Below are 23,982 nucleotides of genomic sequence, written 5' to 3'. Positions count from 1 at the left end.
CGGGCTCTGTGCTGACAGCTCGGAGCCTGGAGCCTGCTTCGGATTCTGTGTCTGCCTCTCTCTGCCCCTTCCCCGCTCATGATCTCTCTCTCTCTCTCTCTCCCTCTGTCTCTCTCAAAAATAAACAATTAAAAACTTTAATAAAAATTTTTAAAAAAGAAAATGGAGCTGGTGCACAATGGAGGCCTTCTTGTTTTCACTCGTGACAGCACAGAAAACGGATAAAGCAGCTCGACATTACGGACGATGCCAACATTAGTTGTCATCGAAATACCTTTACCACAGTCTAAGTTTCACTTCAAAGTGCTGCTTTGCCTTGTAATTTTAGGTCACATTCATTAAGAAACTACCAGCTCTGCAACAAAAGCTCATTTCCAAAACCTTATTGTGGTCGATGGTGGCACGGGTCATTCACAAAAATTTCAACCTCGGCCATCAAAAACATCACAGTCACCTTTTAGCAATTGATCTGCTATGTGGCAGAGAAATAGGATATTCCGATTCTGCTGTGACCACTACGGAACTGGTGATGCTTGAGGTCCACAGAAATGAAGGCCCCCGTTACCAGAGGGTCACCTGCACACAGTGGATTTTAGTGTTTTCCACAAAGCACCTGCTGGGGAATAACACGATGAGCATCCATAGGTTTAAAATGCCTTATAAGTTTCGCTGAGTCTTCTTTCTGCTTCAGAACAAATAGTCTCAGCACCACCATTCGGAACACATCTTAGAAGGTTCCCCTTCAGATGGAACCGAGTTAGCGTTCCCTCCGTTTCTTTGAAAACCTTCCCGCCTGTTGCTTTACAACGCAAAATGCTCATAGAAGCCAATTCTTCAGTCACTTCCAAGGCAGGACTGAGTCCTCAGACAGTAATAACTGTGCAGTATCAGTAACCACGGTGATCTCATCAGGAGCGACGGAAAACCACCCAAAACCATTCGCCTTGGTTCTTAGTTGACTGACGGTGTTTCTCCTGACACTGCAAATTCTTCAAGCCAACGAAGCCAATGGTCTTAAGATGAAACGGGTTTATTTCTCCTGGACAATGTCTTTGTGGCAACCAAGCACAGTTTAGTTTACTCACCATCGACTAACAGCTTTCCTTACTCAGGAAACAAACGAGCCACTTAGAAAGTTGTTGAGCCTCATTTTTCAACTCTTCTTGTGAAACAAACAAACAAACAAACAAACAAACTGTGCTGTGGGGTCGCCTGGGTGGCTCCGTCGGTTAAGCATCTGACTTTTGATTTCTGGTCAAGCCATGATCTCGTGGTTCATGCCCACTGGGGTCTGCGCTGATAGCGTAGAACCTGCTTGGGTTTCTCTCTTCCTCTCTCTCTGCCCCTCGCCCGCACTCTCTCTCTGTCTCTGTCTCTCCAAACAAATAAATAAACAAACAAAATTCTGCTATGATGAAATAGTCCACTTTTTAAAAAAAATTTTTTAATTTTTTTTTAATGACCATTGCTTTCCTGGGAGTGGTGATGAGCGTTTAGCCCCACTAATTCCAACGAATACTGTATTTGTATCTGGTCTGGTGTCATTCCAGAATAAATGCAATGCTTTGCCAACTAATTTGATAACCGAGTCAGCCACACCCCACTGTACACGCCGTTGGAAGTCTGCTTTTCTCTTCTTGTTTTGACCTGACAAGTTTGCAGTGGCGCTTAAAAAATAATATTAAGAGAAGTCACAGTACCGTGTGGTACTTCAATCACAGTCGGGTTGTAACTGCATCGGTGTGGTTTGTGGTGCACGTACTTTGTCACAGTGCAGGGCACTCAGAGAACGTACCTCAACTGCTCTCCTGGCCGCTGTGGTAGGAGGGCAGCCCAGAGACAGTAAGAGCACAAAATGAGTGCCATTGGTTCCAGCGAACCCTTATGTGTGGATACTATACTTGAACGTTGCGTCACTTTCATGGGTCACAAAATATCATTCTCATTTTGACGTTTTTGAATCATTTACAAATTTAAAAACCATCAGGGCACCTGGGTGGCTCAGTCGGTTAAGCGTCAGGTCATGCTGTCACAGTTCGTGGGTTCGAGCCCCACGTCGGGCTCTGTGCTGACAGCTCGGAGCCTGGAGCCTGCTTCGGATTCTGTGTCTCCCTCTCTCTCTGACCCTCCCCCGTTCATGCTCTGTCTCTGTCTCTCTCTCAAAAATAAATAAACATTCAAAAAAAACGTTTTTAATGTAAAAACCATTGTCAGCTGGAGGGCCAAACAACCGTGGGCAGGAGTCAGATATGGGCCATGGGATAACCAAAACTTGTTCTAGTAAACTAAATATTAAAGTTGATCTAAAAACTTTGATCAGAATTTTTCTGCAATAGGTAATACAGGATCTACGTTTTAAAACAGGCTCTGTTAGGCACATGCTAATCTTTGTTTTATCACAGAAAGATACTATAGAATAAATACAAAGAACAAGAGCTTTGGGGCAGCTGGGGGTGTTCAGTCGGTTGAGCCTCCGACTTCAGCTGAGGTCATGATCTTGAGGTTCATGAGTTCGAGCCCCTCATCGGGCTCTGGGCTGAGAGCTCAGAGCCTGGAGCCTGTTTCAGATTCTATGTCTCCCTCTCTCTTTCTGCCCCTCCCCGACTTGTGCTTCCTCCCTCTCTCTCTCTCTCTCTCTCTCAAAAATAAATAAACATTAAAAAAAAATTAGCTTTAAGAAAAAAAAGAAAGAACAAGAGCTTTGAAATTGTTCATTTGGGGCCGAGTCCTGCTCTGCCATTTGCTACTTGGTCAGACTACGTAATATATTTAAGTTTGTTTCTTCATCCATAGAAATGGGGTGGATAATTAGAATCCTTACTGAAGTCGTAAATAAGACAAAGAGACCTGTGTCTTCTGTTCAAAATGTGGCCTGCCTCATCTGGCAGCCTGGGGAAATCAAAATCAGCACTTTAACGAGATCCTTAGGTAACTTGCAGGCACATTAAAGTCTGAGATGCCCTGGTATGAGGAGGTGCTAGCTAATGCAATCATACAAAGAAAAGAAATTGAAAGGTACGTATTTTGGAAAGGAAGGGGTAATTCTGTCATTATTTGTGGACGACGTGAGGGCCACATAGTTCAAAGGGGAATTCAAGGGGAGTCACCTAATGAAGAAATACACAGAAAAAGAAAGCCAGATATAAGAAATATAAAATATTTCTTGGCACATATAGATATGAATATGCGAATGCACAATTAGTAGCTTTATTATACTGCATCAATGGCCAACTTGAAAATATAATATCAAAAAAACAAAAAACAAAACAAACAAAATCTCTATCTACAAGAGTAACAGAAACCGTAAGCTGACCAGGAATAAACCTAACAAGAATTGTTTGTGAGTGGGTGAATAAAATTCAAACTTACTGAAGGACCTAAAATATGACCCGAATATATAGGGAAATATACCATACTCATGTATAAGAAGACTCAATATAATATAACTGCCAATTGGTCCCACATTAATCTATAAAGTCAAAGCTATTTTCTCAAGGCCTTGGCAAGTTGGTTCTGAAATTGATCTGAGAGATGAAATATATAAAGTTGGTTAGGAAAGTTTAAAAATAAAGAGACCAGATTACTTGCCTTTCCGGATAACAGGACATACCAAAAAGGTATAGAAATTAAAATAGAATTTTTATAGAAATGGTCAAATTAATCAAGGGGTCAGAATTAAGTCCAGAAATACACATACGTTGAAGAATTTAGTTGGTAAAAGAGGCATCTTTTATCAGTGGAGAATGGATTATTTAAATACGTGGTATAGAAACAGTCGACTGTGTAGGGCCTTCTGGCTGGTTCAGTCAGTAGACCATGTGACTCTTGACCTTGGGGTCATGAGTTCAAGGTAGAGTTTACTTAATAAAAAAAAATTAATAACAAAAAAACCTATCTGTTTTAAAAGATTTCCATTTCCCCTACCTCCATACCATATAAAATAATAAATTAAAGATGGATTATAGGGTTGATCATAGAGATATGAAAGTCCTAGAAGAAAATGGAAGTTTCTTTTGTAAATAACCTTCAATTGGGAAAGCTTTTCTTTCAAAAAGGCACAAAATACCAAAATTTAAAAAGGAAAAGAATTGAAAAATTTGACTATGTAAAGTTGAAAGTGTTCTATCACCTAACAAGCCACCAGTTGAATACATTGACAATATATGTCACAAGTATAGGATTACATTGCAGAATTCATGAGCAAAACAAAAACAATGCAGGATCCAAATGGGCAAAGTTTATGAACAGGCAACAAGCAGAAGGAAAGCGAAAGGTTAGTAAACATCTGAAAAGATGATCGACTTGACTTCCCTTATTGTTGCTGTTTTCTATTGCAGTATGACAGATCCCCCCCCCCAAATTTAGTGACAAAACAATCATCATATTACATCAAGAATTCTGCAAGTTAAAAATTTAGACACGTTACAGAGGGGACAGCTTATCTCTGCTCCACAATGTCTGGGGTCTCAGCTGGAAAGATTCAAGAGCCGGGGGGGGGGGGATGATATCTTCCGGAAGCATCTTTGCTGATATGTCTGTGGGTTGACGCTGGTGTAGGCTAGAGCTGTTGACCGGAAACTTATGTATCCTTTCAAGTGGCCTGGGATTCTTCATAACATAGTGGCTGGGTTCCAAGACTGAGTGTCCCAGGAGAACCAAGCATAAGTCAGATCATTTTTTTATGACTTCACTCAAAAGTAACATAGTGTCAGTTCTGCCTTAGGCACACACTCAGATTCCAGACAAGGGGATAGAGACCCTACCTTTTGGTCCAAAGATGTAGGATGAGGAGTTTTGTTGCAACCAAATGGAAAAAATCTATCTGCCACACTGGTTATCAAGGAAACTCAAATCAAATAACTCACGACCATTTATCACACATCAGATTGATAATTCTTCCAGTTTTGTTCATTCTTTGGAAGAAAGAGCAGGAGGGGGGACCAAAAGGAAGACGAGAAAAATAAAAGCAGTGGGCTAAATGTTATCACTGTGTTTTCCCCCAGTTTAAAACAGAACAAAACAAAACCTTGGTCTGGGAAGAATTTCTTTTTGTTCCAAACATTATTAAAAACTGGCCATTTTATTAGGATATGAAAAAGGAATTTATTTTGAAAAAGTTATCCTGCTGAAATAGCAATACATTTTCGCATTTAAATGAACAAAAACAAAGAAAGTGCCTTTCCTTAATTGAACTCACTCTTGGACATTAAAGCACACACTCTACTGAACATAAATTTGCATTTTTTCCCCAGGAATAGTTAATATATAGTTGTCTTCTACTGCAAGTTGAATGAATAAGTTTAGAAGTGAATAAAAAATGGTTTCTACGTGTGTGTTTGCGAGTATGAGAGAGAGACATGGAAAAGACACCTTATGTTGGATTTGAGCTTTTTAAAGAGTATTTGTGAATTATTTTCAAGAAAATAGAAAGCTCAGGTGTAGCTAATCTTGTCTGATTTTAATGAGCCATACAAATATTATTTTGTTCCAAGAGAATTTGCCTGTATAAAAGAGTTCATTAAAGTTTAATAAATGATTTTTAATTAATGGGTTGATATCTCTGGTGAAGTGTAAGGTGTTACATTGTTTTTTATGTGCGAAGTACATCAGCCTGGAGGGTGGTATTTTTACCAAGACCATTAGAACAGAGAAAAATTGTTCGGAAAAGAAAATAAGTTTTCCGTTCTTTACCAAAGCCATCTGGGTTCTTTTCAGGTTATAAATGTAAATGTATGATTTTATGTTTATTTACTGTACCTGTGATGTTTATAAATGTTACTTGTATGGTTAAGTAGCCGCACGGTATGCAGCAGAAGATTTTGCTTGCATTTCGCACGACTGACTTGCTGTACAATTGTTAGGCAAATTCACGATCCCACCCGGATGTGGTATCCGCCACCATGGAAATAAGGCAGGAGATTCAGGGACTAGCAAAGAACAGAAAAGACGACATGCTTTTTCCAGCCATGCTTGGAATAATAGATGGAACTGTCTGTCTTCCCCACAACATCATCTTCTCGACACTTGCGAGAGAATAACGGATTATTCTTTTGCAATTGCTGATAAAATACAAACACCAGGTTAGCAAATTAAAAAGTTAAATTTCTCAGAATGACATCGACTCATCTATATCGCAGATAAGAAATCAATATTTGCTGCATCGTTCAGTTCAGTTTCTCAATATGCATTATTTGAAATAGAGGTGAATTAATTTTTTTACGGACTGCCTATTCGGATGTTCTCGTTTTGCACCGTGTCCCCGAATCTTTGTGCAGGAGGACAGCTAGCAGGGTGAAATCGGTACTGAGTGAGAAACGATAGCGTAAATCAGGTTCCCGCTTCAGGCAGCTCTAGGGTTATAAACTCCCTTTTGGTCATCTGTTGTTTCAGATTAGCAATGTGTGTTCCCCTAGAACCAAAGTTCTCATCTGCTATCTCAGTCTAGCCCACAAAAACGTATTTGTCATTAACAAAATAGACTTACTTCCATTTGCTCAAATAAGACGGAGAACGATTCAATTGTTCTATGGATAGTGGACACTGGGTATTGAGGAAATGCCAGATGAGGATGTGGACAGAGTGTTTCATGAGATTCGGAAGGGGACGGACGTCAGGGGACTCTTACAAGCATGGTCCTTTATTACTTATGATTTCAGTAGCAAGCATGTGGCTTTCCTGATCCCTGCATCACTTACTATTAATGCCACCTTTGGGGCACCAGGGTGGCTCAGTCAGCTAAGCGTCTGACTCTTGATCTTGGCTCAGGTCATGATCTCATGAGGTCTCATGAGATCGAGCCTCGCGTCGGGCTCTGTGTTGACAGCATGGAGCCTGCTTGGGATTCCTTCTCCTACCCTCTCTCTGCCCTTCCTTCTCTCTCTCTCTCTCTCTCTGTCTCTCAAAAATAAACAAATAAACTTAAAAAAAAAAAAACGTAAAGCCACTTTCAGTTTATGTTAGGCAAGGACTTCTGTCCTGTTCGGCGTCTTGTTCCTAAGTAGGATGAAAGAGACAGGGAAAGAGACAGGAGGCAATGGGTGCGCTGAGACGAGATCTTCCCGACGGCAGGACACCTTGGGTGAGAAGGAGGACACGCGGGGAGGGGGACTGGAGTGTAAGGCAGAGGAGAGCGGGGGCCGACAGCCGGCCACCAGCTGGACGTCAGAGCAGGGCAGCCTGTGTGCTGCCTAAGCTGGAAATGAGGGCGGGGGCGGGTGGAAGCTTGGAAGGAGATCTCCACTTGAATTCTTCTTGTACACGCGGGGCATCCATAACCTACCGTGAAACCAGATAATGTCTGAAAAGATCTCAGCAGGTAACCCCGTAATTTTACCCGGGATTTCCTTGTGATCGGTGAGTGTCCCTACGTTTCCTTGTGTCCCACAAGTTTCCTTGTGATCGTCGGAGTGTCCCTAAGCAGACACAGGTGTGGGGAAAGGTTTGCTCTTTGGAATCTGCTCTTTAAGTAACACAGACACGAGGCTCCGTTTGTCATGCCATCACGGAGATCACACCCGAGCAGATATACACATTTACCCGCAAGCAGGAGTAAACAGGTGTGTGGGGTGGGTGTGTCAGGGCAGGAAAGCGAAGGAGGGATTTATGTTTCTGACTCTACACCACATGATAGAACCATGGGTCATAAGAAGGGAGAAAACTGCTTACTGGGTTTCAGGTTACAGAGGTGCGGTGATTGATTGCATTAGAGTTAAGTTATACACCAACTCTGATTAATAATGGATACCTGGTTACAAAAATCTTTTTAATAGGGTGAACGTTTTGATGAAATGGTATTCAACTAAAGTTAAGCTATAGATCAGGAGCAAATATCTTGAAGCTATAAAAACGTCTTTGTGGAGATGAGCCAGGAAAAATTCTTTGTATTCTTCCTTCCTGGCTCCCACTTGTGAATCTCCTGTTAGCAACTATACCTTCCCATAGCAGTTAAGTCTGTCTTGTTCATCCCTTTCCTTGCGATGTCAAGCACGGCAGCGATAATTGTCATTGTTAATTTTTATTTGTCCCTGCTCTGTGCCCAGTATTCTGCATACATAATTTTTATAATATGCGGAGTATAAAATTTCTAAAACTTTTCATCCTGTTTATTTTTTTAAGTTTTTTTTAAGTTTATTTATGTCTGAGAGAGAGAAAGACAGAGCGTGAGTGGGGGAGGGGCGGGGAGAGAGGGAGACCCAGAATCCCAAGCAGGCCCCAGGCTCTGAGCCCGACACAAAGCCCAACACGGGGCTCGACTCATGAACCGTGAGATCGTGACCGGACCCAAAGTCAGACCCTTAACTGACTTAGCCACCCAGGCGCCCCTTATCATATTTAGAATATAACATCTCTAAATGTTTTTTGATAATATTTAGAATATAAAATTTCCAATCTAATCCTCATAACTGCCTTGTAAGTTCAGTCGTACTCACTACTTAACAAACAGATAAGGAAACTGAAGTTCGGTGAGGTGAAATGTATATATCGCATTATATTGATATGCATTTATTTACATACATCAAGATTTTTGCTGAGGCTCAGAAATGCGAGCCTTCAGCTAAGGAAGACCTCTGTCATCAGATCTTTCAGGTCAAACATTTGCCGTGACGTAAAGGTCAGATGAGAAATAGGGAGAAATGACTGAAACCCGGCAGTAAAAACATTCAGCTCAATAGCATGAATAAAATGGAAACAGAACAAAAATAATAGGGGCACCTGGGTGGCTCAGTCGGTGGAGTGTCCGAGTCTTGATTTCAGCTCAGGCCATGATCTCAGAGTGGTGGGATCGAGCCCCGCATTGGGCTCCATGCTGACAGCATGGAGTCTGCTTAAGATTCTCTCTCCCTCCCCGCTCTGCCCCCCCACTCTGCCCCTCTCCCCTGCCCTCGCTCCCCTGAATTTCCCTCTCCCTCTCTCTCTCTCTCTCTCTCTCTCTCTCTCTCTCTCTCTCATGAAAAAAACAAAGAGAGAGATAACAAAGACAAAAGGACAGTAGTTTACTAAGGTAAAGACTAGTATATGGGTAAGAGGAACTTTAAAAGTATTACAAGGAAAAGGTAAGCTGATAGGAAGACGGAAGATGAAGTTTTTCATCAAACCGAGATTTGTATTCATTATAGGGGTGATTATGCTGATTTTACAGTAAGGAAAACGCTTCCACTAAATGAGGTCGGCTGCCACTTCCACCTTTCTCCCCCCACGTCCAGTTTATTCTCTTTGGCTTTCGCCGAGCATCGTGGGCATTTGCTGTTCTGTAAACAGAAGAGAATTAGTGGATTTGCCAAGTACAAGATAAACATATTTCCCAGTGTCCTGGAGCTTACACTATCGGACTCTGACATTTTACCTCGATACCGCAGATTCCAGGCCCCTGCAAGCGTTGCTTTCTGATTTCTAAAAGTATAAAAGTTTTGAATTAGATGATTAATTTGCCAAGTCGTTGCCTCGGTACAAAGTAACTCTGGCCATCAATATAAAAATATATATCTGTATAAAAATGCGAGGTGGCATGTAACAACGTTTTTATTACTATGAATTTTGGAACGACTGTACATGCTCACGGACGCCACGGCCATAAAGTAATTAAATGGGGAGGTTGGGACGAGTGGCCGTAACATACGATATCCCGTGACATTTTGCATCATCGCGCGCACAGTGCTTTACTTTCATAGTCTCTCTTGTCTGAAACTCGGTACTTCTCGTACAAAACAACGATGGCACAGTAGCCTAAAAGTTTAGAAACGCATGGAAATAAGCCTAGCATTTCCAACCTTCTTATTGTGGGTTTGGGACTCACTGTGTACGTTGTGCAAAGACGACGGGAAAGCCTACTACGTTTCTGTTTCGAAACCCAAAGGGAAGCCTCCCAAGGATAAAACCCTTAATCACCAGGGGCACGTTATGTTATGTCTCAGTCCACAATCTGTCTGACTGGTGTAGGGCTGGGTGCACAGTGAGCCTACGGTAGACGATGCTGGAGTTAAATAACCCCACATTCTTTCAGAAAACGGCTCCTCCATTTAAAAACTTTTTTTTTTTTAATTTTTCTAATCCCGCGGTTAGAACTAGGTGCCAGAGAGACAATCGAGTCGTTTTAATGTCACAGGCCCTCCATCCAGATCAAGAGAAGAGTGGTTAGCGAGTTTGTAAGGCAGCAGAGACTTGGTGTGGTTGCGGGAAAGTCAGGGGCTTTATGGCAAGCCAGCTACAGGCACGTCTGGAGGGCGAAAAAGTCTCTTTCAAAGGCCACCAGCGTGGAGTAGCGGGAAGGCAGTAGAAGCAGAGAGCAGTGAGAAAACATTGTCTCGTTTCCCTGACACGCGGTTCTTTGTGATTCCGGAGATGGGGACGCAGCAGGGATGGGAATTCTCCTCCTGGACTGAGAAGGGGGGACCAGGTTCTTCACGAATGCTGGTCACAGTACTGACCCTTTGAGCCTTCACTTTCCTGCAAAGACATTCTAGCCTGGGGGGGCAGATTTGCCTGTTTACTCCTGGACGCCTAACAACGTGCTCCTATAATTTATTTTTATCCTTATAGAGAGAAAGATAAGGTCAGGATCAATGAAGTATTATATTCTAGAAACATTAGGTATCTTGATGTTCTTTTCTTCCCTCTTTGATTCCACTTAACGCATTGATCGTGAGGGTCCCCCAAAGTTTGGGGCACGTTAGGATCAACTTCTCTCACTAGACATGCACCTAATTGTCCTCCTATGCCTATGTTTTTTTAATGCGTTCCGGTGAGTTCCAGACAACAGGTGGGCATGGCAGCTGGTGAAACGCACCCGTGAACGTCGGCATCCAGGTGACCGTTAGCTTTCCGCCTAAACGCAGGAGTGGAAAACCAGATCCATCCTAAGCTTTTGCCAAAACGTTTCTATCAAGCGGCCAAAAGACAACACAGAGAAACCTTTTTCTTGGGCACTTCTCATTTTTATACCATTGCGGGATAGGATTAGGCTTGAGAAACTGTAACGGCGGGCAGACCACAGGAAGGATCCCCCGGAGTGTGGGTTTCTATTCCTCCCCAAAAGATAAGTCTCTAAATATTCAGCATCCTGAATTCGACAGCTAAAGAATTCCCCAATTTATGTTACATTTTTTTAAAAAAAAAATCTTGTCTGAAATGCTCTTGGCATCATCGCCACTTGTTACTTTTCAAAGAATGTTGGTTTCTTGACCCTTGGCTCTGACCAGTCAGGTGTATCCAGTATACTTTACCAGCCAAAGAGCTGTCTTTGATTTAGTAATATCCTGATATGCTTGAGATGTTAGGATGTTCCCTCGAAAGGCTTTTTAAAAACTTTTTTCTGAAGTATGATACACACATCGACACTTCCAAAGGCTTTTAAAGTCAAGAACGATACTATTGGGTTTTCGCAATACACTGATCACGTGCCTGGGACTGTGCTAAGCACGTACTACCACCTCATTTAATTTTCTTGCCAATCCTTTAAGGCAGGCACTGTCATTATTCCCATCTCACCAGGCAACAGATGCTTGGAGACGTTAGGCAACTTGACCAAGGTCACATAGATACACGTCAGAACCAGAATTCAAACCCCAGTTTTTCTGACTCCAGAGGTGCTCTCAGGACGAAAGAAATATATTTCCCCAGGGAAATCCCGCATTGATGTAACTGCTGAAGTCTGTCACCAATAAACTCGAGATTTATTGCTTGCTAAAACTATTTTTGAAACTGTGCTTCCAGGCTTAATGACTTCTATACCTATAGAGTCCAAGTGAACATTCAATTTGTTCCTGGTGAAGTGAAACGAGACTGATTCTGTGATGCTTTTACACAAAAGGAATGACTCACGAATGGTAAAAAGTTCAAACTCTGTATTGGCCGCCTAGGAGAGCTATTTATGGAAAATGGGTCTTTCGGCGCTGTTTCTATAGCCACTTTGAGAAAAGAGGAATCAGCTAATCTGGCTAAAACACTATTGGCTTCATGTAACCACAGGATCAGATGGGCTAATGTAAGAGTTGAGAAGGCGCATAAAATTTGCCATTCTTGGAATTCAGCATAAAAGATCAAAAAAAAAAAAAGCCATATGGAAGTGTGGAATTGCTGTATCGTACACCTGGAATTAAAATACAAACTTTTTTAAAAAAGCAATAATAGGGGTGCGTGGGTGGCTCGGTTCCAACTCAGGTCATGATCTCGCGGTTTCATGAGTCCGAGCCATGTGTCGGGCTCTGCATTGACACTGCAGATTCTGCTTGGGATTCTCTCTCTCTCTCTCTCTCTCTCTCTCTCTCTCTCTCTCTCTCCCTCTTTCTGCCCTTCCCCTGCTCATGCTGTCTCTGTCTCTCTCAAAATAAATAAACTTAAAAAAAAATTTTTTTAAGCAATAATAAATAAACAAACCAAGAACAGCTAGTGCCCCCTGAGCAGCACTTAAATAGTTATAATACAAATTGACTTCCTGAGTTCAGCTGTCTCCGAGCTGAAATCCTTATATCTAGTGGCAAACCGGGAAATTAGCAATGACCTGTAATCGGCTGTAAGCAACCAGACTTCTGGAAAGAGGTTAAGGCTTTGAGCACCAGCCATCAAAGTGAGCAGATTTACCATTCCTGACGCTACTGATAATGAATTGATAATGAATGTCAAGTTGGAGCTAGAAGGTGTCTTTTGTCCTATTAACATTGAAATATTGGCTGTTATGCCAGAAAGTCAGTTAGAGATGAAGAGAAACTCATCTCCATAGATGAAAGTGATCCTTTGTTTACCTATGAAAACACAGACCTTCAAGAGATCACAAGGTATTCTCACTCAGAATACTTCTGGGCAGGGGCGCCTGGGTGGCGCAGTGGGTTGAGCGTCCGACTTCAGCCAGGTCACTATCTCGCGGTCTCGCGGTCCGCGAGTTCGAGCCCCGTGTCAGGCTCTGGGCTGATGGCTCGGAGCCTGGAGCCTGTTTCCGATTCTGTGTCTCCCTCTCTCTCTGCCCCTCCCCCGTTCATGCTCTGTCTCTCTCTGTCCCAAAAATAAATTAAAAAAAAAAAAAAAAAAAGAATACTTCTGGGCAAAAGGATTTGCTTTTAAGAGGTGGGTCTCAGTCAGTTAAGCAGCGACTTTGGCTCAGGTCATGATCTCGTGCTTTGTGAGTTTGAGCCCCGTTTCGGCCTCTGTGCTGACAGCTCGGAGCCTAGAGCCTGCTTCAGATTTTGTGTCTCCCCCTCTCTCTCCCCCTCCCCCTCTCATGCTCTGTTTCTTTGTCTCTCTCAAAAAATAAATAAACATTAAAACATTTTTTAAAAAGAGGCGGACTCTACCGGCCATAAGAGTGGAAGGTAGCATGCTTTGCTTTCAGAGGGCTTTGCTAGAAGAAACCAGCCTCCAGCCTCCAGCCTCCGTCTCCTTCCACCCTGCAGTCTACTGCCCATGCCTCGCACTGGCCACAGCCTTCCAGAAACCAGAGCTCGAGGGAATTCGGCCTTCAGACGCTGCAGTAACCCCGGGCCCAGAGCAGCGCAGAGAAGGGCAGAAGTGGATATGGGGGAGCAGGAGTACCCGGTGCAAACCAAGGTTCGGTCTCTCCGTGTTTCAACAAGCAAGAGAGAGAGAGAGAGAGAGAGAGAAGAAACAACTGACAGATGGCCTCCGTATGTATTATAATATATTATACGATACTAATCATGTAAACAGCACATCGGAGGAATTTCATAACATGCAATAAATGGAGAATTTCTATAACAGATCACCCATTAATAAAAATCAGCATAATGACATGAAGAATCTAATAGATCAACTAGCAAAATAGGAGCACATTATTTCCAAAAGATAAATTACATAAGTGAAGAGTGTTTAGTCTCATCAGTAGAGAAGAAATCTATGTTAAGACCAACATAAGATCTATTTTTCCTACTGAATTATCAAGAAACATGGGTAATACCGAACACGGGCAAGGATACAGGGCAGTGGGTCTTTCAGTACGTACTATTAACAAAAGTATAAATTGGTGCAGTCTTTCTGAAAATCAATTTAACCGTGATTCCGCTTCCGATATTCTGTCTTAAGGAAATGATTAAGAACACAGATAACGACGGATGCACAAAGATATACATAAGAGCTTTAACTACCACGGACCAAACAAAGGAAACAAATGTCCCACATGAATGGAATGGTTAAGCAAATCACACAGACATCCATTGCATCAGATTTTACGGGGGCATTACAAATCGTGCTTACGATGAGATTTTTTTTTGTCATAAGGTAAGCAAAAATGCAGTGTGCAGAATTGTATGTGTGATATCGGCACAGCCAGGTTTAAAGAATAAAGTCAGGAAAATACTGAAGAAAAAAAATGTCACAATGTTCATGATAGTGGCTGTTTCTCTGAATAGTGAGAATTATGGTGATTATTTCCCCTTTTGCCTCTTTCTGCATTTGTGCGCTTCCCAAATATTCTAAGTTGAGGATGCATCGTGAATATTTACTGGATGCCCACGTTGTACTCATTTTTGTTGGGAGGAGCTGGACACACAACACTCTTGAGGTCACAGTACTTGACTCAATGTGCATGTGATCTAGTGTCTTATTTTTAGATTGTAACTTCAAGAATTAGAGAAGAAGTAAGGTGTTGTTTGTCTAAGTAGAGTAGGTGAGAAGGAGTGTCCCATCTCTGCCCCATTTGATCTCTGCCCCTCGGACCACCTTTCCAAGCCCACAGGGATCATGGCTGCCTTACCTTCCAAATATGCCCAAAACCCTAGGCAAGGTAAATCAATACAGTTTTCAGAAAGAGTAAATAAATAAAACGTCTTCAAGGCTTTGGAGTAGGTAAAGAGCTCTTAAGCAGGACACGAATGTGCTAGTAAGAAAAAATGGTGAATTGTATTAAATTAAAATGAAAAGTCTGTCCATCACACCACACGATGGAGAGAGTAAAAATGCAGGCCACGGAGAAGAAAGTCTTTACGAGTCGCGTACAAGACTCCTGCCAGAATATGTAAAGAACTCCTACATAACAATAAGAAGAAGGCAGGCAACCCAAAAGAACAACGAGCAAAAGTTTGAACAGGCGATCACAAAAGGATATCCAAATCAACACGGCAAGGTTTCCAAATAGTAGTCCAAAAGCAACGCAGATTAAAACCACAATGTGATATCACCTCAAGTTCAAAAGGCAGAGAGTAGCAATTGTGGACAAAGATGAGGAGCAACTGAACTTCTGTGCACCGAGGGCGGAGTGCAGATTGGTACAACGGCTTTCGAAAGCACTGAACGGGCTCTACGCAAGCTGAGCGTAAGGGGACCCCGTGATCCGGGAGCTCCAGTGCTGGCTATATAGCCAAGAGAAACACATAATGTGTTCTTCGCGTTACATTTGTAGTCACCCAAAACGACAAACGATCCAAATGTCTACCAACAGTAGCATGGATACATAAAGGGCAGTATATGTATATCAGCAGAACTCTCCAGCAGTGGGAGCTAACCGCGACTACGTGTAACAGCATTTGTAAATATCACCAGCTTAGTGGTGTTGGGTGAAGGAAGCCAGGACAGCGGGAGTATGCGCCACATCATTCCGTTTATGTGACATTCGAAACCAACTCAACTCATCTATGGCGTTAGAATTCAGAATCACTGATTATCCTTGGCAGGGAGTGCCTGAAAAGTGGGGAGAAGGTAGCTTCTGGAGTTCTGGTGATATTCTGTTTGTTTTTTAATCTGGCTGGCGATTATGCTGGCACATTTTTATGAAAATTCATCAAGGCATACTTTTCGGTATGTATGGTAATCGTCGATTACAAATTATAGGAGAGGGGCCCCTGGGAGGCTCAGTCGGTTAAGCATCCAACTCTTGATTTCAGCTCACGTCATGACCTCACAGTTCGTCAGGTCGATCCCTGCATTGGGCTCTGCGCTGACAGTGCGGAGCCTGCTTGGGATTCTCTCTCTCCCTCTCTCTCCGCCCCTCCCCTGCTCAGCGTGCACGCTCTCTCACTCTCTCAAAAGAAATAAATGAACATTAAGAAAATTACCTGATATATATTTATAAACGTGTACATGTATATGCGACATATACACACATCATGCACACATGTATAAAATATGGAATATAAATATGTATTTATACACACATAGGTGCACACACACACACACACACACACATATATTCCATCCAAACTGTAACCGCTTCTGACGCTCCTCTGAGTGTCATTTTAACATGATTCCAATCACTGTGTGCCCAGTTCCTCTCTTGGAGTCTTTGCCTGTGGCTGGAATAATAGTCTTTAAAACAGAATCTGGGTGATATCCGTCCTTGGCTCATAACCAGCAGTAACTCCGCATGTCAATCAGAATAAAATCCTCAGAGGAGACGTAGATCCCTGACAGCCTACATAAACTAGCCTCGCCACCCAGACCTGTCACTTTTATCCCTTTATCCTGCTTCATTTTTCTTTACAGTTCCTCTCACCAGCTGACATGCCATCGACTTGGTTATTGATTTATAACTGGCCTCTCCACCACTAGTATGTAAGTTACACGAGAGCGGCGACTTTCGCTTTCTGCTTTATGGCCCTGACATCGAGAACGGTGCCCGGCACAAAGTAGGCAATGGATGGATGAATGAGATCATCACCAGAAAACATAAGAAGTAGGCAGAATTCGTATGTGCAGCCTTCTTTCACAGGTTAGGAAGCAAAAACCTGAAATCACCCCCTTGATATTATTCAGGAGCACAGCTCAGGTTCGTCTCTCTGTCCCTCTCTCTCTGCCATCCATCCCCTCCACGTGGCACACATCACACATTGCCACGCAGCGCAGTCATACGATCCTAGTGGCCGAGAATCAAGTGAGGGGGACATCCAGCTAAAGACGCATTACACTGGAATCGGGCATTTCTCTGTGAGCCTTGTTTTGCGGATATACGGCCCTTTTGAATCCGTGCTAGTAAAAAAGACTATCATTTTACTTGCCAAAAATACATGTATTGGGGACCTCGGGATGCCCCCTTCGGTATTCTGCAGAAGAAGAAATTTTCAAACAAAATAACGCCATTTTGGTAGGTTCTACAACAACTCGACACTTTTCAGGTCCTGAAGATGAATTTTTGTAGGTGAATATGTCCAGAGATTGAGATTGTTTCCATCCGAAGTCCTGCCTCCCTGTCCTCCGTGGGGCTCCCGTTTACATCTGACTCCCGTGTCTGGAGACACTGACCAGTTTTGCCTTTTCACAGAGCTACCCAGTACTGTCTGCCCCTCCGTAGCTTGTCTAAAACCTGGTTAAGGGGTGCCTGGGTGGCTCAGTTGGTTAAGCATCTGACTTCGGCTTCATGAAGTCAGCGAGTTCGAGGTTCATGAGTTCGAGCCCCGCGCTGGGCTCTCTGACGTCAGCGTAGAGCCCACTTGGGATGTTCTGTCCCCTTCTCTCTCTGCCCCTCCTCGGCCCGCGCTCTCTCTTTCTCTCTCAGAAATGAATAAACATTTAGAAAATGAGTAAAAAAATAAATAAAGCCTGGTTAAATGTGCAAATGTTGGGGTGGGGGAGGGGGAGGGGGAGGTCCAGTTTGGTTGTCAGCCTGGTTGGCCCTTCAGTTTGGTTAAATATGGGGGGGGGAGTGGGTGATGGGCATTGAGGAGGGCACCTGCTGGGATGAGCATTGGGTGTTGTATGGAAACCAATTTGACATATTAATAAAAATCAATTATTATATTAATAAAACCTTAATTTTAGAATTATTAACATTATTATCATATTAATAAAAATAAAATAAAATAAAATTTTAAAAAGAGAGAGAGAGTTTTAGGCCCTTTCAGTTGCTACATGGCCGGGGACAGTTTTGTTGCTTTGTTTTTTAACCGATCAAACGCGCAACCGCGATAAGCCCACACAGCCCTGCCACATGCCCCACCCTTACTAAGGGTCTCCTTCCCCTCGCCCCTGTCAGAAAGCGGGAAGCATAACATCCAGCTGTAACTGCAGAAGCGGGTCAAATAATAAAATGAAACCCAAGAGACATTGAGTGTCACAAGGCCAGCGTCAGATCATTCGTTCATCACGCAATTCAATCTTTTAATAAGGCCGAAAATGATGGTTAAAAGGAATGATGCTTTTACTTCTAAGCTGAGTGAGAAATAACCATTAATGTCACAGGAGAAATGGGCGCCAATGTTCGTTCTGCAGCTCAGCCTCACGGCTCAGGAGGTCAGAGCGCGGAGTAACCGGGATATAAAGAGGACTCCGATGTGGGAGTTCTGGCTCGTTGGCCACACAACTTGGAAGCCGTGTAACCCAGGGCAAGTCGCTTAACCTCTCTGAACATCGTCTCCCTGGGGGTGTAAAATGACGATGGAAAAACACCTACCTGTCAGGGTTTTTGTGAAGAGTCAATGAGGTCTCAGTTCTAAAAATGTTTTGTAACCAAGAATACGCTATGATAATGTATAGGGTTCTTAGTGTCCTTAAATAATTCTTTGAATATCGTTCTTAACCTTCTGTCTACCTCCTGAAGCCACTTCCCTAAGGTTTAGCTAAAGCACTCCCCAGCCCTGAGGTCTGCCTATCCCTTCCGTTTTAGATTAGGATCGTTTTCAATAATTCAATGAAAAAACTGTGTGTGTTCCGTATCTGAGCCATCCCACCTAAGCCTTTGGAATCGAACTATGGCCTCTGAAACCCAGATCGTTGATGCAGCACAGATATGAACAAGCGATTCCCTGACACCCTTGAGGGTAGGAAGACTGGAGGTGGAGATTGAAAAGCGAGGGAAATCTCCTCCCTCCCCATCCCAACATGGAACAATGCCCCTGCTAAACATTTTCTTCTCTATAATAGAAAAGGTGACTATTTAGTGAACCCTTATCCTATGCCAAGCACTGTGCTATGTATTGTTTCATGCGACTTAACAACATCCTGTACTATTATTGCCACCTATAGACAAGAAGACTATAATTAGAATAAGTAGCTTGAGGGGCACCTGGGTGGCTCAGTCAGTTAAGCGTCTGACTTGGCTCAGGTCACGATCTCACGGTTCATGGGTTCGAGCCCCGCGTCGGGCTCTGTGCTGACAGCTCGGAGCCTGGAGCCTGCTTCCGATTCTGTGCCTCCCTCTCTCTCTGCCCCTCCCCCACTTGTGCTCTCTTTCTGTCTCTCTCTCTCTCAAAAAATAAATTAAAAACATCAAAATTTTTTTTAAAAAAGGGATAAGTAGCTTGACCAATGTCACATGGTAGAGTCAGAATTTGAACCAAGCCTGCCTAATTCCTTTCCTGTTTTTTTTTTTTCCATTTGTTGATTGATTACGGTAAAACCTTGGATTGCAAGCAGCTCGTTCTGCGACACTGAACATCACGTGATCACCACTGAGCCGATCGTTCTTGAAATTGACTTTGACAGACAAGTGCTTCAGATTACAAGCATGTTTCCACCACGAGTTATGCTTGCAAACCAAGGTTTTGCTATATTTAACTCCTACATTTTAACTAACTGTGTGTCTGTGTTTGCCTTTCTGTTCTTTTATCCTTTCGTTTTTGGATGAGTAGTGTAATGAGTAGGGTAGAGGCTATGACCGAGATGCCTAAGGCATGGTCACCGTGCTTAAGGAACTGTTCTAATCCACTGCAAGAATGGTGACAGATAAATAAGTCCCTATACGACGTGGAAGAATTTAAAGCGGTCCATAAGGAATGGAGCATTAGCCTTCTTACCGGGAACATGGAAATACCACTCTCTATACGGTGGTTGTTAGGATACAGTGAAAGGCCTATATCGAGCGTTTGGCAAAGACCCTGTCTCATAGAAAATGCTCAGGATAAGGATTTTCTAATGTTGTCAGATAATAACTAGGATCCAAAGCTAGGAAAGCAACTCGGCGTCAGATTTCGAGAACCTTGAATGCTGGTCTAGAGTTTGGACTTCCAGCTTGATAAAAACAGTTGTGCCAAGGTCAGTGATCATTCTGAAAAGGAATCAGAGCTGACGCTAGCTTGCACTGCCTTTCAACATTCATCATGAGTGAGACGGAGGTGAGGGGCACGGTTGGGACTGGCTTAGAGGGGTTTTGTGTTTGATGCACTAAAAGGAAAGATGATGTTTTCAAGTTTGATGCCCTGTACTTTTTCTCCCGCAGTAATTAGTGAATGCCAAAGGCAGCAACTGGAGTCTGTGCGCTACTCTTCTCGCTACGCTCTGGGCCTCTTTTATGAAGCTGGCACGAAGATTGATGTCCCTTGGGCTGGACAGTACATCACCAGTAATCCCTGCACACGCTTCATCTCCATCGATAATAAGAAACGCAATATAGGTCAGTACCCCCATTATTTCCCTTAAATACAGTAACAATGGTGGGTGTAGATCACGAAAAATGCTGTTTAATTGAGTGTTGCCATTCTGAACAGAGCAAGCATTTAACTCCAAGCCACAGGGGATAAAATTTAATGTCACATTTGGCCAATAATAAAATACACAGTGCAACCAGCAAAGTTTTTCAGAAAGTCATTCCCCACATGGTTCGTATTACCAAGTTCATGAAAATAGTGTCAGAAGTTTGAAGATTTCAAAATGGCCCAAGTGTGATTGCTTTAATATGGGTCGATCTATATGCAGAAGTATCTCTACTCATTGCGTTTTGTTCATTTGGCTCTTTTTAAAATTCGGTAAGGGCTGCTCTTTCCACTTCCCAGGCTAGACGTAAAAAAGTGAATTTGACAATGTTACGAAAACCCTTCACTTCCGTACAATTTTATTTACTTAACTTTCATCTGGACAACTACACAAAATTACTTTGTCTACAATATAACGACAGTGATAGGTAAAATGTTTCGTAAGAGCTTTACTAGAATACCAGGGCTAAAATCTCCACTCCACATTTTTTGTGGAAGGTTGTTATTAAAATTAGATTTGAATTGCTAGAATAAACATGATGCTCATCTTAGGAATAAAGGAGAAAGGGTATTCTTATTTGTAGGATTAGCATGGTCCCTGAGATACTGCTTTTCTTGAAGAATAAACTGTAATGATGGAAAATGACTAAATTCTTGAAGGGAATCGTCATTTCAATTTGTTGTGTTGTTTTATGGTGCAGGGGATGGTTTCATGAAGCCGTTAGTTAGACGTCTCGCTTGATAAAATCACCAACTAACGTTTCCCGGCTTGCCAGAACTTTATAATGACAGAACTGGGCTGGAGTATGGTTTTTATATCGGAGCACATGATCTTAGAAAAATGTTTCTTTTATAACTTAAGACTCCCTCAGGGCCAGACTGTTTATGTTAACATGATACCACATATATGTACAATCAGCAGTTCATGAAATGCCCTGTAACAGCAATGGACTAACTATTTTTAACTCTACAACTGCTTTGTTCTAAGAAGAGGAGAATGGCCCTTGATCTTCTCATGTTGTATGCCACGAATTAGACATTATCCTTTGTGTATTGCTTCATAAGATATGCTATCTGACAGGGTGCATGCGGTAATATAGAACAGAAAAATCCATTTAAACTCGTTTAAATAACATAAGGTCATTTGTTATATTAGCCACTGTGGGCTGAATTCCTCTTGTGTTGAAGCCCAAATCCTCAGTGTGATTATATTTGGAGATGGCTTTTAGGATGCCATTAAGGTTAAATGAGGTCATAGGGTGGGGTCCTCATCCAGTATGATCGGTGGCCTTATTAAGTGAGCAAGAGAGAGATCTCTTTCCTTGTGCACAGACCAGGGGAAGGTCATGTGAGGATAGTGAGATGGCGAGAAGGGGGGCTGTCTGCGATCAGGAGGAGAGGCTTTACCAGGAACCAAATCAGCTGGCACCTTGATCTTGGACTTCCCAGCCTTTGGAGCTAAGAGAAATAAATAAATAAAAAGAAGGGAGTAGTGGACGCTAGGTTGGCAATATGTAAGCCCAATTCTTTCCAAATAGAGTCACATCTTATATGGGAGGTAACACATGAAGAGAAGAATCACGGATATTCAAAATTCTCTTTGAAAATCCCTTTAAACGCCATGACATTTCGGAGAGTGACATAACTTTCAGTAAATTGAGTGTAGCCATTTTTCCAGCATTTAGTAGATTTGTTTCTTTGGGTGAGGCCAGATGAAAGAGTTGGCTTGCCGATAGAGGACAGAGTGATATTTTCTACTGTGAAAGGCACACGGGAAAGGGAAAAACAGTAGTCAGATCTCCTAACAGATTAAATCGCTGTACAAATGAGAGTGGGGTCGTGGGGAAAAACACACACAGTGCATGGCGGTAGCACTTTATTAAAGAGTTGTGCAAATGTGGAAGAGTGCAACGTAAAATATTAATACATTTTCACATGATTGGCAGCATCTGAAACAATCGAAATGAAAAGAAATTCGCGCGCGTGTGTGTGTGTGTTCGCAACCACACAATTTCAAAGCGGGAAGGCTGGGTGGATTAGAAACCATGTTTTTGCTACCGCTTCTGAGGTTGCCTCTTCAGACAGCAAAGAAATGCCTGCCTTCCTTCGCCAGTTTTATGGAAAATTAATCTTGGATTATGCAAGTTGTAAATTATGAGAGGCCTGCAGTAATGGCATCCCCTAACATAAAATCTAACTACCTTGCACTTAAACTTTTTTTTCTCCCTATCTGGGGCCAGGGTGCTAAGTGTGTCTAGTTGAATTCACACAATATAAATGTCCATATAGTGACTCCACTGTATTTTATTGATTTTTAAGTAGCCCGGCAAGAGCTGTCTCTTTATGTTACCGACCCTGTCCCACACCCACGCTTTACTTGAAGTGTTGGATTGAATCTAAAACTAATGCTGTAAATGGGCACACTCAACGAATGAGGGGGGGCATTTTTGTTCCGTCAGGGTAAGGCAGCAACAAGATAAAAGGTAACAGGGTTGAGTCCACAAAATACAGTCTGTTGTTAAGTCTTGAAGAGATCCAGAGGAGGAAGGACTAGTGGCCCAGACCAGACAAAGGACAAGGAGTCGTCAACGTCAGAGGTTAGGAATGGTCAGCACCTGCAGAAAGCCACCCCCAGAAGCAAATCGCCTGAGGCAGAGGGTCTAAATACCAAGATACATTGAGACCTAACTTGAACTATAGACCCCTATTGTTACGGGTAGGATCCATTATACTTGGGTTTGTGTTTCCCCAGATGTGCTCAATGGAACACCAGTTCCTTGATACGCTCTTTGGAACAGGGTTCTGCCATCACATAAGTTTGCAAAATGCTACCGACTTGGCTTCCAGTTTAAAGTCTCAGGTCATATTATCCAATTAAAAGACATTCCTATAGAAAAGCCTCCTTCTCGCTTCATTTCATCTATAACTTCCCAAATGTATTTGACCATGGGATATTTTATTTGAGCACCAAACCTCCTCATATCCCACAGAAATGGTTCCCCTGGACACCCCTGAGAAACCCTGGCTTCAGACCTGGACAGGAATTGTAGGCCAATAAGGGGGGCAGCAAAGGCTGGCGTGGGAGCCATCGAAAGGAAAATACTGATTTTTTTGAAGATGGAAGAAGCCTGAAACCACCCTGGAACCCACCAAAAGTTGCCTCAAAAGATACTCCTGTCATTCAAGAGATTCCACAGGATTTAGGAGCTCTGTGTTAGGAACCAGGATCAAGGATCAAATATTAGATTTTTTTTATGTTTATTTATTTTTCTCAGAGTGAGAGAGACAGAGTGTGAGCAGGGGAGGGGCAGAGAGAGAGGGAGACACAGAATCCAAGGCAGGCTCTAAGCTCCGAGCTGTCAACACAGAGCCCGAGCCGGGGCTCGAACTCACAGAACCTGAGATCATGACCTGAGCCGAAGTTGGACACCTAACCGACTGAGCTACCCAGGCGCCCCAAGGATCAAATATTAGAACAAAAGATGTTTTTAGTGCTTTTATCACTTGGGAAATTACAAAGATTTTTAGGAGATCTGTGCCAAGAGCCGAAGGGAGATATAGATAGATACAGATATAAATGTAGATAGATATAGATCTAAATATAGATATAGATAGATATAGATATAGATTATATATAGAT

The 23,982-nt window shown here is 42.6% G+C and overlaps 1 protein-coding gene across 6 annotated transcripts in view; it reads left to right on the top strand.

The window, feature by feature from the left end:
* The window catches only part of RNLS (renalase, FAD dependent amine oxidase), a 278,831-nt gene that overhangs the window by 182,283 nt on the left and 72,566 nt on the right, over positions 1–23,982 (top strand). For all 6 annotated transcript variants that reach the window (XM_015536263.2, XM_042960459.1, XM_007079260.3 and 3 more), the window contains exon 5: positions 20,090–20,263. In XM_015536263.2, the coding sequence (XP_015391749.2) occupies positions 20,090–20,263 (174 nt within the window). The remainder of the gene's footprint in view (positions 1–20,089; positions 20,264–23,982) is intronic.

Source organism: Panthera tigris, chromosome D2, assembly GCF_018350195.1.
Source record: "Panthera tigris isolate Pti1 chromosome D2, P.tigris_Pti1_mat1.1, whole genome shotgun sequence".
Taxonomy (NCBI): domain Eukaryota; kingdom Metazoa; phylum Chordata; class Mammalia; order Carnivora; family Felidae; genus Panthera; species Panthera tigris.
This window is presented reverse-complemented; position numbering and strand designations above follow the sequence as displayed.